Source organism: Salmo salar, unplaced genomic scaffold (genome assembly GCF_905237065.1).
Source record: "Salmo salar unplaced genomic scaffold, Ssal_v3.1, whole genome shotgun sequence".
Taxonomy (NCBI): domain Eukaryota; kingdom Metazoa; phylum Chordata; class Actinopteri; order Salmoniformes; family Salmonidae; genus Salmo; species Salmo salar.
The window spans coordinates 41,281-55,150 of record NW_025550439.1 but is presented as its reverse complement, the minus strand read 5'-3'; the positions used below and the strand labels follow the sequence as shown (position 1 = coordinate 55,150).

The window sequence follows — 13,870 nt, the reverse complement described above, 5'->3', positions numbered from 1 at the left end:
ATTGCGTTGCAGTCCATGTCTGAAATATGCTGTATAAATAAAGCTTGATTTGATGGCGGTGGATGAATGACACGACAATGGGGCCTCAGGATCTCGTCACGGTGTCTCTCTGTGCATTTTTTTAATTGCCATCGATAAAATGCAATTGTGTTTGTCTGTAGCTTATTCCTGCCCCATACCATAACCCCACCGTGGGGCACTCTGTTCACAACATTAACGTCAGTAAACCGTTCGCCCACACCACGCTACACACACTGTCTGCCTGGTACAGTTGAAACCGGGCTTCATCTGTGAAGGGCACACTTCTCCAACGTGCCAGTGGCCATCAAAGGTGAGCATTTGCCCACTGAAGTTGGACGTACTACCAAATTATGTAAAATGACGTAGGAGGTGGCTTATGGTAGAGAAATTAACATTAAACTCCCTGGCAACAGCTTTGGTGGAGATTTATGCAGTCAACATGCCAATTGCACGCTCCCTCAACTTGACACATCTGTGGCATTGTGTTGCGTGACAAAACTGCACATTTTAGTGGCCTTTTATTGTCCCCAGCACAAGGTGCACCTGTGTAATGATCATGCTGTTTGATATGCCACACCTGTCTTAGTAAAAGAGAAATGCTCACTAACAGAGGATATAAACTAATTTGTGCACAAAATTAGAGAGAAATAAGCTTTTTGTGCGTATGAAACATTTCTGGGATCTTTTATTTCAGCTCATGAAACATGAGACCAACACTTTACATGTTACGTTTATATTTTTGTTCAATATAATTGTTTCCTGTAAGAAAGGAAGTTGCCATCCTGTGATACAGACCCTGATTAGTGCCAATCTTAGCGTTAATGATTGTGTTCCGTTCCAGGAAGAGCAACGAGGAGGCGCAGAAGGAGAGGAGGAGGGTGACGGGTCTACTGAACGTGACGGAGCCCAGTCTGCTACAGTTCTACGTCTCCAGACAGTGGCTCAACAAGTTCAAGACCTTCGCTGAGCCTGGGCCTATCTCCAACGACAACTTTCTCTGTTCACACGGAGGTGTGGAGATCGTTCAATCTGTCAATCAATCAATCGATCGATGGCTTGTACTAGTCCGAGTCATTTCATCAATAGAAGATGAGAGAAATGGAAGTGTTATTGACTAAATGAAGCTCATAATGACGTGTTTATAGTGTTTTTAAATGTTGTGTTATCAGGTGTGCCGCCTGCCAAAGCAGCGTTTATTGATGATCTGGTAGTGATGCTGCCTCAGAACGTGTGGGACCACCTCTACAGCAGGTAGATATTCTAATGAAGAGATAATGTCTTAAAGCAGGTAGATATTCTAATGAAGAGATAATGTCCTAACCTCTACAGCAGGTAGATATTCTAATGAAGAGATAATGCTCTAACCTCTACAGCAGGTAGATATTCTAATGAGATAATGTCTTAAAGCAGGTAGATATTCTAATGAAGAGATAATGCTCTAACCTCCTACAGCAGGTAGATATTCTAATGAAGAGATAATGTCCTAACCTCTATAGCAGGTAGATATTCTCATGAAGAGATAATGTCTTAAAGCAGGTAGATATTCTAATGAAGAGAGAATGTCTTAAAGCAGGTAGATATTCTAATGAAGAGATAATGCTCTAACCGCTACAACAGGTAAAAACCCATTAGAGATGCAGTATATAATTACGCCCAAGAGGCTGAAGTCTGTGGTCACTGGTCAGGTGTGTTAGTAAGCTGTGATTGGTCTGTTCAGGTATGGAGGCGGGCCTGCTGTCAACCACCTGTATGTGTGTCACACGTGCCAGACGGAGATTGAGAAGCTGGAGAAGAGACGCAGGACTGAGTTGGACATGTTTGTTCGGGTAAGGAGTAATACGGTGGGAATGACCTCTAGCCTACAGTTGAAGTCGGAAGTTTACATACATTTAGTTTGGAGTCATTAAAACTCACTTTTCAACAACTCCACAAATTTCTTGTTATCAAACTATAGTTTTGGAAAGTCGGTTAGGACATCTACTTTGTGCATGACACAAGTAATTTTTCCAACAATTGTTTACAGACAAGATTATTTCACTTATAATTCACTGTATCACAATTCCAGTGGGTCAGAAGTTTACATACTAAGTTGACTGTGCCTTTAAACAGCTTGGAAAATTCCAGAAAATGTCATGGCTTTAGAAGCTTCTGATAGGCTAATTGACATCATTTGAGTCAATTGGAGGTGTACCTGTGGATGTATTTCAAGGCCTACCTTCAAAATCAGTGCCTCTTTGCTTGACGTCATGGGAAAATCTAAAGAAATCAGCCAAGATCTCAGAAAAAAAACTGAGTTTAAATGTATTTGGCTAAAGGTGTATGTAAACTTCCGACTTCAACTGTATGTTTGCAGTTTAAAAATCCAATAACTTTAAATCAATGGAGAACGGTGCACAAATTCCGATTAAACTTCCCTGCTTATTCCCTCCCTCCTGATTCCTGGAATATTCCAACCAGGAATTCTGGAATATTCCAAACAGGATTTCTGGAATATTCCAACCAGGATTTCTGGAAAACCTGGTAATTTTGGGAAAGTTAACAGAAGTTTTCAACCCTAGTGGGGAATCAGAAGGCAGCTTGTGTGTGAAGAGAGATTCTCTGGTGTAGTTAGTTAACCAGTAGATAAGCTGACTGATGGTGACTGTGCTGTAGCCCTAGAAATAGAATGGCTAGAATGGCATCCCCATTCAAGTCAATGAGGTCGTAATTCTATTTGATTGGCAGTAGCCCTCTGCCCAAGCAGGAGACGAGGGGCTGAGACAGAGACAGACAGTGGGTCATCATTAATGTATGGAGACAGATAGACCGGGTGTCAGCAACTATCACCCGTACTATAGACCCACTGACTACAGCTAAACCACCCGTACTATAGACCCACTGACTACAGCTAAACCACCCGTACTATAGACCCACTGACTACAGCTAAACCACCCGTACTATAGACCCACTGACTACAGCTAAACCACCCGTACTATAGACCCACTGACTACAGCTAAACCACCCGTACTATAGACCCACTGATTACAGCTAAACCACCCGTACTATAGACCCACTGATTACAGCTAAACCACCCGTACTATAGACCCACTGTCTGATTACAGCTAAACCACCCGTACTATAGACAGGAGATCTGGGTTGCCTACTACTTACTTAAACTGTATACTGTGTACTAATTTTACTATGTACTGTTAAGTATGCAATTTGCCATGGACGAAGTGTTCAAGACTTCTTCGGAAACAAAACGAGCTCAGATTGGGGAAAAATTGTTACGTCGGTGATCTTTAGGTCGGAGAAGTTGGAGCTCAAGTCAGGGTTTCCAAAACTTTTTCACTCAGGCCCCCCTTCCAGCACTGGGGAACACTCTGGCCCCCCCCCTTCCGGCACTGGGGAACACTCTGCCCCCCCTTCCGGCACTGGGAACACTCTGCCCCCCCCTTCCGGCACTGGGGAACACTCTGGCCCCCCTTCCGGCACTGGGGAACACTCTGGCCCCCCCCTTCCGGCACTGGGGAACACTCTGCCCCCCCCCTTCCGGCACTGGGGAACACTCTGCCCCCCCCCTTCCGGCACTGGGGAACACTCTGCCCCCCCCTTCCGGCACTGGGGAACACTCTGGCCCCCCCCCTTCCGGCACTGGGGAACACACACAAAGACTCCGATTCCCCAGGCGCTCTCTTTTGATGACTTCTGTAACCGTAAAAGCCTTGGTTTCATGCATGTTAACATTAGAAGCCTACTCCCTAAGTTTGTTTTACTCACTGCTTTAGCACATTCTGCCAACCCGGATGTCTTAGCCGTGTCTGAATCCTGGCTTAGGAAAACCACCAAAAACCCTGAAATCGCCATCCCCTACTAAAACAATGCCACTTTATATAATGTTTTCATAACCCACATTACTCATCTCATATGTATATACTGTACTCTATACCATCTACTGCATCTTGCCATCCTGATGTAATGTATCACTGGCCACTTTAAACAATGCCACTTTATATAATGTTTTCATAACCTACATTACTCATCTCATATGTGTATATACTGTACTCTATACCATCTACTGCATCTTGCCATCTTGATGTAATGTATCACTAGCCACTTTAATAATGGACAAATTGATGTAACAAATGTATCACTCGTCACTTTAAACAATGCCACTTTATATAATCTTTACCTACCCTACATTGCTCATCTCATATGTATATACTGTACTCCATACCATCTATTACATCTTGCCTATGCCGTTCAGCCATCAATCATTTAAATATTTGTATGTACATATTCGTATTCATTCCTTTACACTTGTGTGTACAAGGTAGTTGTTGTGGAATTGGTAGATTACTTGTTAGATATTACTGCACGTTCTGGGACACTGTAAAGTCCATGGAGAATAAGAGCACCTCCTCCCAGCTGCCAATAAGCATGTCTCTACAGCTGGCCATGCTTTCCACCTGGCTACCCCTACCCTGGTCAACAGCCCTGCACCTCCCACAGCAACTTGCCCAAACCTCCCCCATTTCTCCTTCACCCAAATCCAGATAGCTGATGTTCTGAAAGAGCTGCAAAATCTGGACCCCCCCCTACAAATCATCTGGACCCTCTCTTTCTAAAATTATCTGCCGAAATTATTGCAACCCCTATTACTAGCCTGTTTAACCTCTCTTTCGTATTGTCTGAATTTCCCATGGATTGGAAAGCTGCCGCGGTCATCCCCCTCTTCAAAGGGGGAGACACTCTAGACCCAAACTGTTACAGACCTATATCTATTCTACCCTGCCTTTCTAAGGTCTTTGAAAGCCAAGTTAACAAACAAATTACCGACCATTTCGAATCCCACCGTACCTTCTCTGCTATACAGTCTGGTTTCCGAGCTGGTCATGGGAGCACTTCAGCCACGCCCAAGGTCCTAAACGATATCATAACCGCTATCAATAAGAGACATTACTGTGCAGCCATATTCATCGACCTGGCAAAGGCTTTCGACTCTGTGTCGAACTGCTTTGGTTTATCTTGGCCAGGTCGCAGTTGCAAATGAGAACTTGTTCTCAACTAGCCTACCTGGTTAAATAAAGGACTTGTTCTCAACTAGCCACCTGGTTAAATAAAGGACTTGTTCTCAACTAGCCTACCTGGTTAAATAAAGGTGAAATGAAATCAAATAAAAAAGATCCTGAAAAGACATAAGATGAAGTACAACATTAACCAAAACATGAGCAAAGTAGATTTGTGAACTTTCTGTAGCTAGACTCCCACATATTTGATCAAATGAAAACTAGCGTTTCTATTGGACAGGAAATGAAAACGCTGGTATTCGTTGCAAAACATCATTTTGTGACTGTTTGGAGTAGCGATTAAACCCTTATGTGTAATGACGCTAGCTAGCATTCTTAAGCTAACGTTAAATAGGAAGTCAACAGCAATTAACCATGTAAGCTAACATTTTTGTCGGAACACTTATAACTTCTAATCCTGCTTAAGGCACGGCATGCAGTTGCCTGCAAATCTGTTTTCAAAGATGTACGATGAAAATAGTCGTGATCGTTTTTAAAGACAGCGACTTACATTTGAACACCATCGCAGGATCTTCGCCATCTTCCAAGTTGTTTACTTGGGAGGGTGTCAACAATAGCTGGTGCGACATCTCTAATATTAAAGAAGTCTGTAGGTTCTGCTCGCCTGTGGTAGAATACCTCCATGATAAGCTGTAGAACGTACTATTTACCAAGAGATTTTCATCTACACTGTATTTACAAAAGTATGTGGATACCCCTTCAAATTAGTGGATTTTGCTATTTCAGCCACACCTGTTGCTGGCTGAGCTGCCCCGATCAACTGTAGGCTCCTTAGTTCCAGTGATGGGATAACTTAACGCTACGGCATACAATGACATTCTAGACCATTCTATGCTTCCAACTTTGTGGCCCCAGTTACGGAAAGGCCTAACCTGTTTCGGCATGAAAATGCCCCCGTGCACAAAGCGAGGTCCATACAGAAATGGTTTGTTTTAGATCGGTGTGGAAGAACTTGACTGGCCTGCACAGAGCCCTGACCTCAACCCCATTGAACACTTTTGGGATGAATTGGAACGCCAACTACGAGCCAGGCCCTAATCGCCCAACATCAGTGTCCGACCTCACTAATGCTATTGTGGCTGAACGGAAGCAAGTCCCCGTAGCAATGTTCCAACATCTAGTGGAAAGCCTTCCCAGAAGGCTGCTGAACAAGGCTGCTGAACAGCGAATCAAATGGCTTCCTGGACTACCATTGACCTTTTTTCCCCCCACTAACTCTCTTGCACTGACTCTGCGCGCACACACACACACACACACACACACACACACACACACACACACACACACACACACACACACACACACACAGTATACTGCTGTTACTGTCTATCCTGTTGTCTAGTCACTTTACCCCTACCTACAGTATACTGCTGTTACTGTCTATTATCTATCCTTTACCCCTACCTACAGTATACTGCTGTTACTGTCTATTATCTATCCTTTACCCCTACCTACAGTGTACTGCTGTTACTGTCTATTATCTATCCTTTACCTATATGTACAGTACATAGCTACCTCAGTTACCTTGTACCCCTGCACATCGACCTGGTAATGGTACTCCCTGTATTTAGCCATGTTATTTTCTACTCCCTGTATATACAGTCATGGCCAAGGATTTTGAGAATGACTCAAATATAAATTTTCACAAAGTCTGCTGCCTCAGTTTGTATGATGGCAATTTGCATATACTCCAGAATGTTATGAAGCGTGATCAGATGAATTGCAATTAATTGCAAAGTCCCTCTTTGCCATGCAAATGAACTGAATCCAAAAAAACATTTCCACTGCATTTCAGCCCAGCCACAAAAGGACCAGCTGACATCATGTCAGTGATTCTTTCGTTAACACAGGTGTGAGTGTTGACGAGGACAAGGCTGGAGATCACTCTGTCATGCTGATTGAGTTCGAATACCAGACTGGAAGCTTCAAAAAGAGGGTGGTGCTTGGAATCATTGTTCTTCCTCTGTAAACCATGGTTACCTGCAAGGAAACACGTGCCGTCATCATTGCTTTGCACAAAAAGGGCTTCACAGGCAAGAATATTGCTGCCAGTAAGATTGCACCTAAATCAACCACTTATCGGATCATCAAGAACTTCAAGGAGAGCGGTTCAATTGTTGTGAAGAAGGCTTCAGGGCCCCCAAGAAAGTCCAACAAGCGCCAGGACCGTCTCCTAAAGTTGATTCAGCTGCGGGATCGGGGCACCACCAGTACAGAGCTTGCTCAGGAATGGCAGCAGGCAGGTGTGAGTGCATCTGCACGCCCGGTGAGGCGAAGACTTTTGGAGATGGCCTGGTGTCAAGAAGGGCAGCAAAGAAGCCACTTCTCTCCAGGAAAAACATCAGGGACAGACTGATATTCTGCAAAAGGTACAGGGATTGGACTGCTGAGGACAGGGGTAAAGTCATTTTCTCTGAATCCCCTTTCCGATTGTTTGGGGCATCCGGAAAAAAGCTTGTCCGGAGAAGACAAGGTGAGCGCTACCATCAGTCCTGTGTCATGCCAACAGTAAAGCATCCTGAGACCATGTGTGGAGTTGCTTCTCAGCCAAGGGAGTGGCTTCACTCACAATTTTGCCTAAGAACACAGACATGTATAAAGAATGGTACCAACACATCCTCCGAGAGCAACTTCTCCCAACCATCCAGGAACAGTTTGGTGACGAACAATGCCTTTTCCAGCATGATGGAGCACCTTGCCATAAGGCAAAAGTGGTAACTAAGTGGCTCGGGGAACAAAACATCAATATTTTGGGTCCATGGCCAGGAAACTCCCCAGACCTTAATCCCATTGAGAACTTGTGATCAATCCTCAAGAGGCGGGTGGACAAACAAAAACCCACAAATTCTGACAAACTCCAAGCATTGATTATGCAAGAATGTGCTGCCATCAGTCAGGATGTGGCCCAGAAGTTAATTGACAGCATGCCAGGGCGGATTGCAGAGGTCTTGAAAAAGAAGGTTCAACACTGCAAATATTGAATTGTTTAATTGCATCTTTCACTTTCAGCATTTTAATCAATTTCTTCATTTCCTACATTTATCATTTACACACATGTTTCTGTTGACTTAATTTAATAAAATAATTGTAGAGGAATAGTTATGTTCAACAGAATAATTATTCTCCTCTGACTGTGCATTTGACAGTTCTTATTTTCGCCACTAGAGGGTGATCAGCCAATTGTTGACTGTTTTTGTGCTTGCCAGGTAGCTAGCAGTTCTCAGCTGTTCGCAGCCATACCGGTGATTTAAAAACTGATGGTTGCCGCCATTTTTTTGTCATTACTGAGTTTATTTAATGTAACACATTAAACCTCGTAAACAATTCATGGTAACTTCTTAAACAATTCATTTAGACCTAATGTTTATTTGAAACAGGTGTGTATTTGCTGAAATGTGTGCCATTGCCCAGCTATTAAAAGGGAAAGTTGGCTATTTGAGACTCAGAATTAAATTTTTACGGTAGCCATGTTGTTTTTTTTAAATTTTTATTCTTGTCTTTGACTTTGCATTGTTGGAAAAGGACCCTTAAGTTAACATTTCACTGGTAGTCTACACCTGTTGTCCACAAAGCATGTGAAAATGAATATAACATACTATAAAACGTAATATTTTCGCATCTGAGAATGCGTCATGCGCGATTTGTGTTTTGTACCGCTATTGGTTCATTTCGGTGCCGAAATGTATAATTGACAGCTGATGAGCTGTTGTCAAAGCATAAATGAATATGACATCTGGGCATTTTAAAGTCTACTCGATTTTCAAAATGTTACATACTAGAAAACGGTCTTTTTTCAGACGTTTTACTATTTAAGATGCATGTATAGGTATTGAGACACGGCCACTGACTGGAGAGGAGAGGAGAGGAGAGGAGAGGAGAGGGAGAGGGAGAGAATTTCTTACTTTCAATCTAATGTCTTCCTCCATCCCCCCACCATTCCCTCTTTTCTCTTTCCCTATCGCCCCCCCCCAACCAGCTGAACAAGGCATTCCAGGAGGAAGAATCTCCAGTGGTCATCTACTGCATCAGCATGCAGTGGTTCAGAGAGTGGGAGGCCTTCGTCAAGGGAAAGGACAATGGTGAGTGGCTGAAGCACTGCGAGTCCCTGCCCCCTAGCTGTGACCTCAGGACTAGTAGTAAATGTTTCACTTCACTGTAGTGGTCTGTCTGGTTGTTGTTTCACTACTCTGTAGTGGTCTGTCTGGTGGTTGTTGTTTCACTACTCTGTAGTGGTCTGTCTGGTGGTTGTTGTTTCACTACTCTGTAGTGGTCTGTCTGGTTGTTGTTGTTGTTTCACTACACTGTAGTGGTCTGTCTGGTTGTTGTTTCACTACACTGTAGTGGTCTGTCTGGTTGTTGTTTCACTACTCTGTAGTGGTCTGTCTGGTTGTTGTTGTTTCACTACACTGTAGTGGTCTGTCTGGTTGTTGTTGTTTCACTACTCTGTAGTGGTCTGTCTGGTTGTTGTTGTTTCACTACACTGTAGTGGTCTGTCTGGTTGTTGTTTCACTACACTGTAGTGGTCTGTCTGGTTGTTGTTTCACTACACTGTAGTGGTCTGTCTGGTTGTTGTTGTTTCACTACACTGTAGTGGTCTGTCTGGTTGTTGTTGTTTCACTACACTGTAGTGGTCTGTCTGGTTGTTGTTGTTGTTTCACTACACTGTAGTGGTCTGTCTGGTTGTTGTTGTTGTTTCACTACACTGTAGTGGTCTGTCTGGTTGTTGTTGTTTCACTACACTGTAGTGGTCTGTCTGGTTGTTGTTGTTTCACTACACTGTAGTGGTCTGTCTGGTTGTTGTTTCACTACACTGTAGTGGTCTGTCTGGTTGTTGTTTCACTACACTGTAGTGGTCTGTCTGGTTGTTGTTTCACTACACTGTAGTGGTCTGTCTGGTTGTTGTTGTTGTTTCACTACACTGTAGTGGTCTGTCTGGTTGTTGTTTCACTACACTGTAGTGGTCTGTCTGGTTGTTGTTTCACTACACTGTAGTGGTCTGTCTGGTTGTTGTTTCACTACACTGTAGTGGTCTGTCTGGTTGTTGTTGTTGTTTCACTACACTGTAGTGGTCTGTCTGGTTGTTGTTGTTGTTTCACTACACTGTAGTGGTCTGTCTGGTTGTTGTTTCACTACACTGTAGTGGTCTGTCTGGTTGTTGTTGTTGTTTCACTACACTGTAGTGGTCTGTCTGGTTGTTGTTGTTGTTTCACTACACTGTAGTGGTCTGTCTGGTTGTTGTTGTTGTTTCACTACACTGTAGTGGTCTGTCTGGTTGTTGTTTCACTACTCTGTAGTGGTCTGTCTGGTTGTTGTTTCACTACTCTGTAGTGGTCTGTCTGGTTGTTGTTGTTGTTTCACTACACTGTAGTGGTCTGTCTGGTTGTTGTTGTTGTTTCACTACACTGTAGTGGTCTGTCTGGTTGTTGTTGTTGTTTCACTACACTGTAGTGGTCTGTCTGGTTGTTGTTTCACTACACTGTGTTTGTTGGTTGTTGTTTCACTACTCTGTAGTGGTCTGTCTGGTTGTTGTTGTTGTTGTTTCACTACACTGTAGTGGTCTGTCTGGTTGTTGTTGTTGTACTACACTGTAGTGGTCTGTCTGGTTGTTGTTGTTGTTTCACTACACTGTAGTGGTCTGTCTGGTTGTTGTTTCACTACACTGTAGTGGTCTGTCTGGTTGTTGTTTCACTACACTGTAGTGGTCTGTCTGGTTGTTGTTTCACTACACTGTAGTGGTCTGTCTGGTTGTTGTTGTCACTACACTGTAGTGGTCTGTCTGGTTGTTGTTGTCACTACACTGTAGTGGTCTGTCTGGTTGTTGTTGTTGTTTCACTACACTGTAGTGGTCTGTCTGGTTGTTGTTGTTGTTTCACTACACTGTAGTGGTCTGTCTGGTTGTTGTTTCACTACACTGTAGTGGTCTGTCTGGTTGTTGTTTCACTACACTGTAGTGGTCTGTCTGGTTGTTGTTGTTGTTTCACTACTCTGTAGTGGTCTGTCTGGTTGTTGTTGTTGTTGTTTCACTACACTGTAGTGGTCTGTCTGGTTGTTGTTGTTGTTTCACTACACTGTAGTGGTCTGTCTGGTTGTTGTTGTTGTTTCACTACACTGTAGTGGTCTGTCTGGTTGTTGTTGTTGTTGTTCACTACACTGTAGTGGTCTGTCTGGTTGTTGTTTCACTACACTGTAGTGGTCTGTCTGGTTGTTGTTGTTGTTTCACTACACTGTAGTGGTCTGTCTGGTTGTTGTTGTTGTCACTACACTGTAGTGGTCTGTCTGGTTGTTGTTGTTTTGTTTCACTACACTGTAGTGGTCTGTCTGGTTGTTGTTGTTGTTTCACTACACTGTAGTGGTCTGTCTGGTTGTTGTTGTTGTTTCACTACACTGTAGTGGTCTGTCTGGTTGTTGTTGTTGTTTCACTACACTGTAGTGGTCTGTCTGGTTGTTGTTGTTGTTTCACTACACTGTAGTGGTCTGTCTGGTTGTTGTTGTTGTTGTTTCACTACACTGTAGTGGTCTGTCTGGTTGTTGTTGTTGTTGTTTCACTACACTGTAGTGGTCTGTCTGGTTGTTGTTGTTTCACTACACTGTAGTGGTCTGTCTGGTTGTTGTTTCACTACACTGTAGTGGTCTGTCTGGTTGTTGTTGTTGTTTCACTACACTGTAGTGGTCTGTCTGGTTGTTGTTGTTGTTTCACTACACTGTAGTGGTCTGTCTGGTTGTTGTTTCACTACACTGTAGTGGTCTGTCTGGTTGTTGTTTCACTACACTGTAGTGGTCTGTCTGGTTGTTGTTGTTGTTTCACTACACTGTAGTGGTCTGTCTGGTTGTTGTTTCACTACACTGTAGTGGTCTGTCTGGTTGTTGTTGTTGTTTCACTACACTGTAGTGGTCTGTCTGGTTGTTGTTTCACTACACTGTAGTGGTCTGTCTGGTTGTTGTTTCACTACACTGTAGTGGTCTGTCTGGTTGTTGTTGTTTCACTACACTGTAGTGGTCTGTCTGGTTGTTGTTGTTTCACTACACTGTAGTGGTCTGTCTGGTTGTTGTTTCACTACACTGTAGTGGTCTGTCTGGTTGTTGTTGTTTTCACTACACTGTAGTGGTCTGTCTGGTTGTTGTTTCACTACACTGTAGTGGTCTGTCTGGTTGTTGTTGTTGTTGTTTCACTACACTGTAGTGGTCTGTCTGGTTGTTGTTGTTGTTTCACTACACTGTAGTGGCGAGTGAATGGTAGTAAATTCATGTAGAATGACAAATGACTCTTCAAATTTTCAAGACTAATGTTTAGCTAAAATTGCAAATAGTCATCTCATCTTTATATTAAATGGAATACACAAATGTAGTATTTAAGGAATGTACTGTGTGTGATACTTGTTATGCCCTCCTCTCTGGAAGATCCACCAGGACCAATCGATAACTCTAAGATCGCGATCAACAAGAATGGTCATCTGACACTCAGACAAGGTAAGAGACTGTCAATTAACTCTCTGTCAATTAACTCTCTGTCAATTAACTCTCTGTCAATTAACTCTCTGTCAATTAACTCTCTGTCAATTAACTCTCTGTCAATTAACTCTCTGTCAATTAACTCTCTGTCAATTAACTCTCTGTCAATTAACTCTCTGTCAATTAACCTACCCTGCTGTGTTTCCCTGCCAGGACTAGATTATTATTATGCCCTCAGGGTGAGTCTTAACCGCTATTGGACTCTGGGGAGATTATTATAATGACTTCAGGTTAACCGTGTCTGTCTCTACAGGAACTGACTTGGGGCAGGTTATTAAGAGGCAGGTTGAGTTTGTAATATGTATAAACCATGTTTCTGTGCTGCCCCTCAAGGGGCTGACTCTGGGCAGGTTGAGTTTGTAATATGTATAAACCATGTTTCTGTGCTGCCCCTCTAGGGGCTGACTCGGGGCAGGTTGAGTTTGTAATATGTATAAACCATGTTTCTGTGCTGCCCCTCTAGGGGCTGACTCTGGGCAGGTTGAGTTTGTAATATGTATAAACCATGTTTCTGTGCTGCCCCTCTAAGGGGCTGACTCTGGGCAGATCTCGGAGGAGACCTGGAACTTTCTCCACTCCATGCACGGAGGGAGTCCGGTCGTCACGGTCCGGCCCAACGTCTCTCACCCCGAACCAGAGGCGTCCTCCCAGTCCGAGGAGAAAATGGAGGTGGAGACGCGCTCCGTTTAAAACTACCTAGTTAACTACACCAACAGGAAACCCCCAACGCCAGCCCTGAGGACAACAACTAAAGCCTTTTATTTTGCACTTGGCTTTTCTTTTTTTTTCCAAAAGACTTCCTTGACCTCCGCAACATGATGGCTCTTCTTGACTATTGGGCAGAAGGAATAAACATGTCTGAAAATGATATGATGACAGTCATGTTTTGTACATAGATGTATAAATATCTAATTTCTATTAGCACTGTAAAATAATGCGTGGAAACGGTGTTCGGTCGTTTCCAGAACCAAGCATTTATCCTTTTTGTGTGCAGCTAAAAGGATTTCTTTTTTCCTGAATGCTATGTTCATTATTTTGTTTTCTCTTGACCAAAATTGAGCCGATGTCACTCTTAAGATGTCTTGTGTGGTGCAAGTGGAAAAGCTAGAAAAATCACAACGCATCTTTACTGTAGATATTAAAAAGTTCTTACCTGTCCTTTAGGAAAGAAAATACTGTCCTAGAAGTGAATGCTTAGAAAAGTGCTAGCTCTTACATGTTCCTTAAAGTGAAGAAGGATCTTAAAAGATAAAATTGATCAAGAAGGGATA

The 13,870-nt window shown here is 43.2% G+C and overlaps 1 protein-coding gene across 2 annotated transcripts in view; it reads left to right on the top strand.

The window, feature by feature from the left end:
• Window positions 1-13,467, top strand: part of LOC106569751 (ubiquitin carboxyl-terminal hydrolase 33) — a 56,716-nt gene extending 43,249 nt beyond the window's left edge. The window contains exons 18-23 of one of the 2 annotated variants that reach the window (XM_014141332.2): window positions 863-1,032; window positions 1,191-1,272; window positions 1,739-1,847; window positions 9,067-9,169; window positions 12,489-12,557; window positions 13,129-13,467. In XM_014141332.2, the coding sequence (XP_013996807.1) occupies window positions 863-1,032; window positions 1,191-1,272; window positions 1,739-1,847; window positions 9,067-9,169; window positions 12,489-12,557; window positions 13,129-13,289 (694 nt within the window). In that variant the 3' untranslated portion in view covers window positions 13,290-13,467. The other variant, XM_014141333.2, reaches the window with a different exon arrangement.
• The last annotated feature ends 403 nt before the right edge of the window (window positions 13,468-13,870 follow it).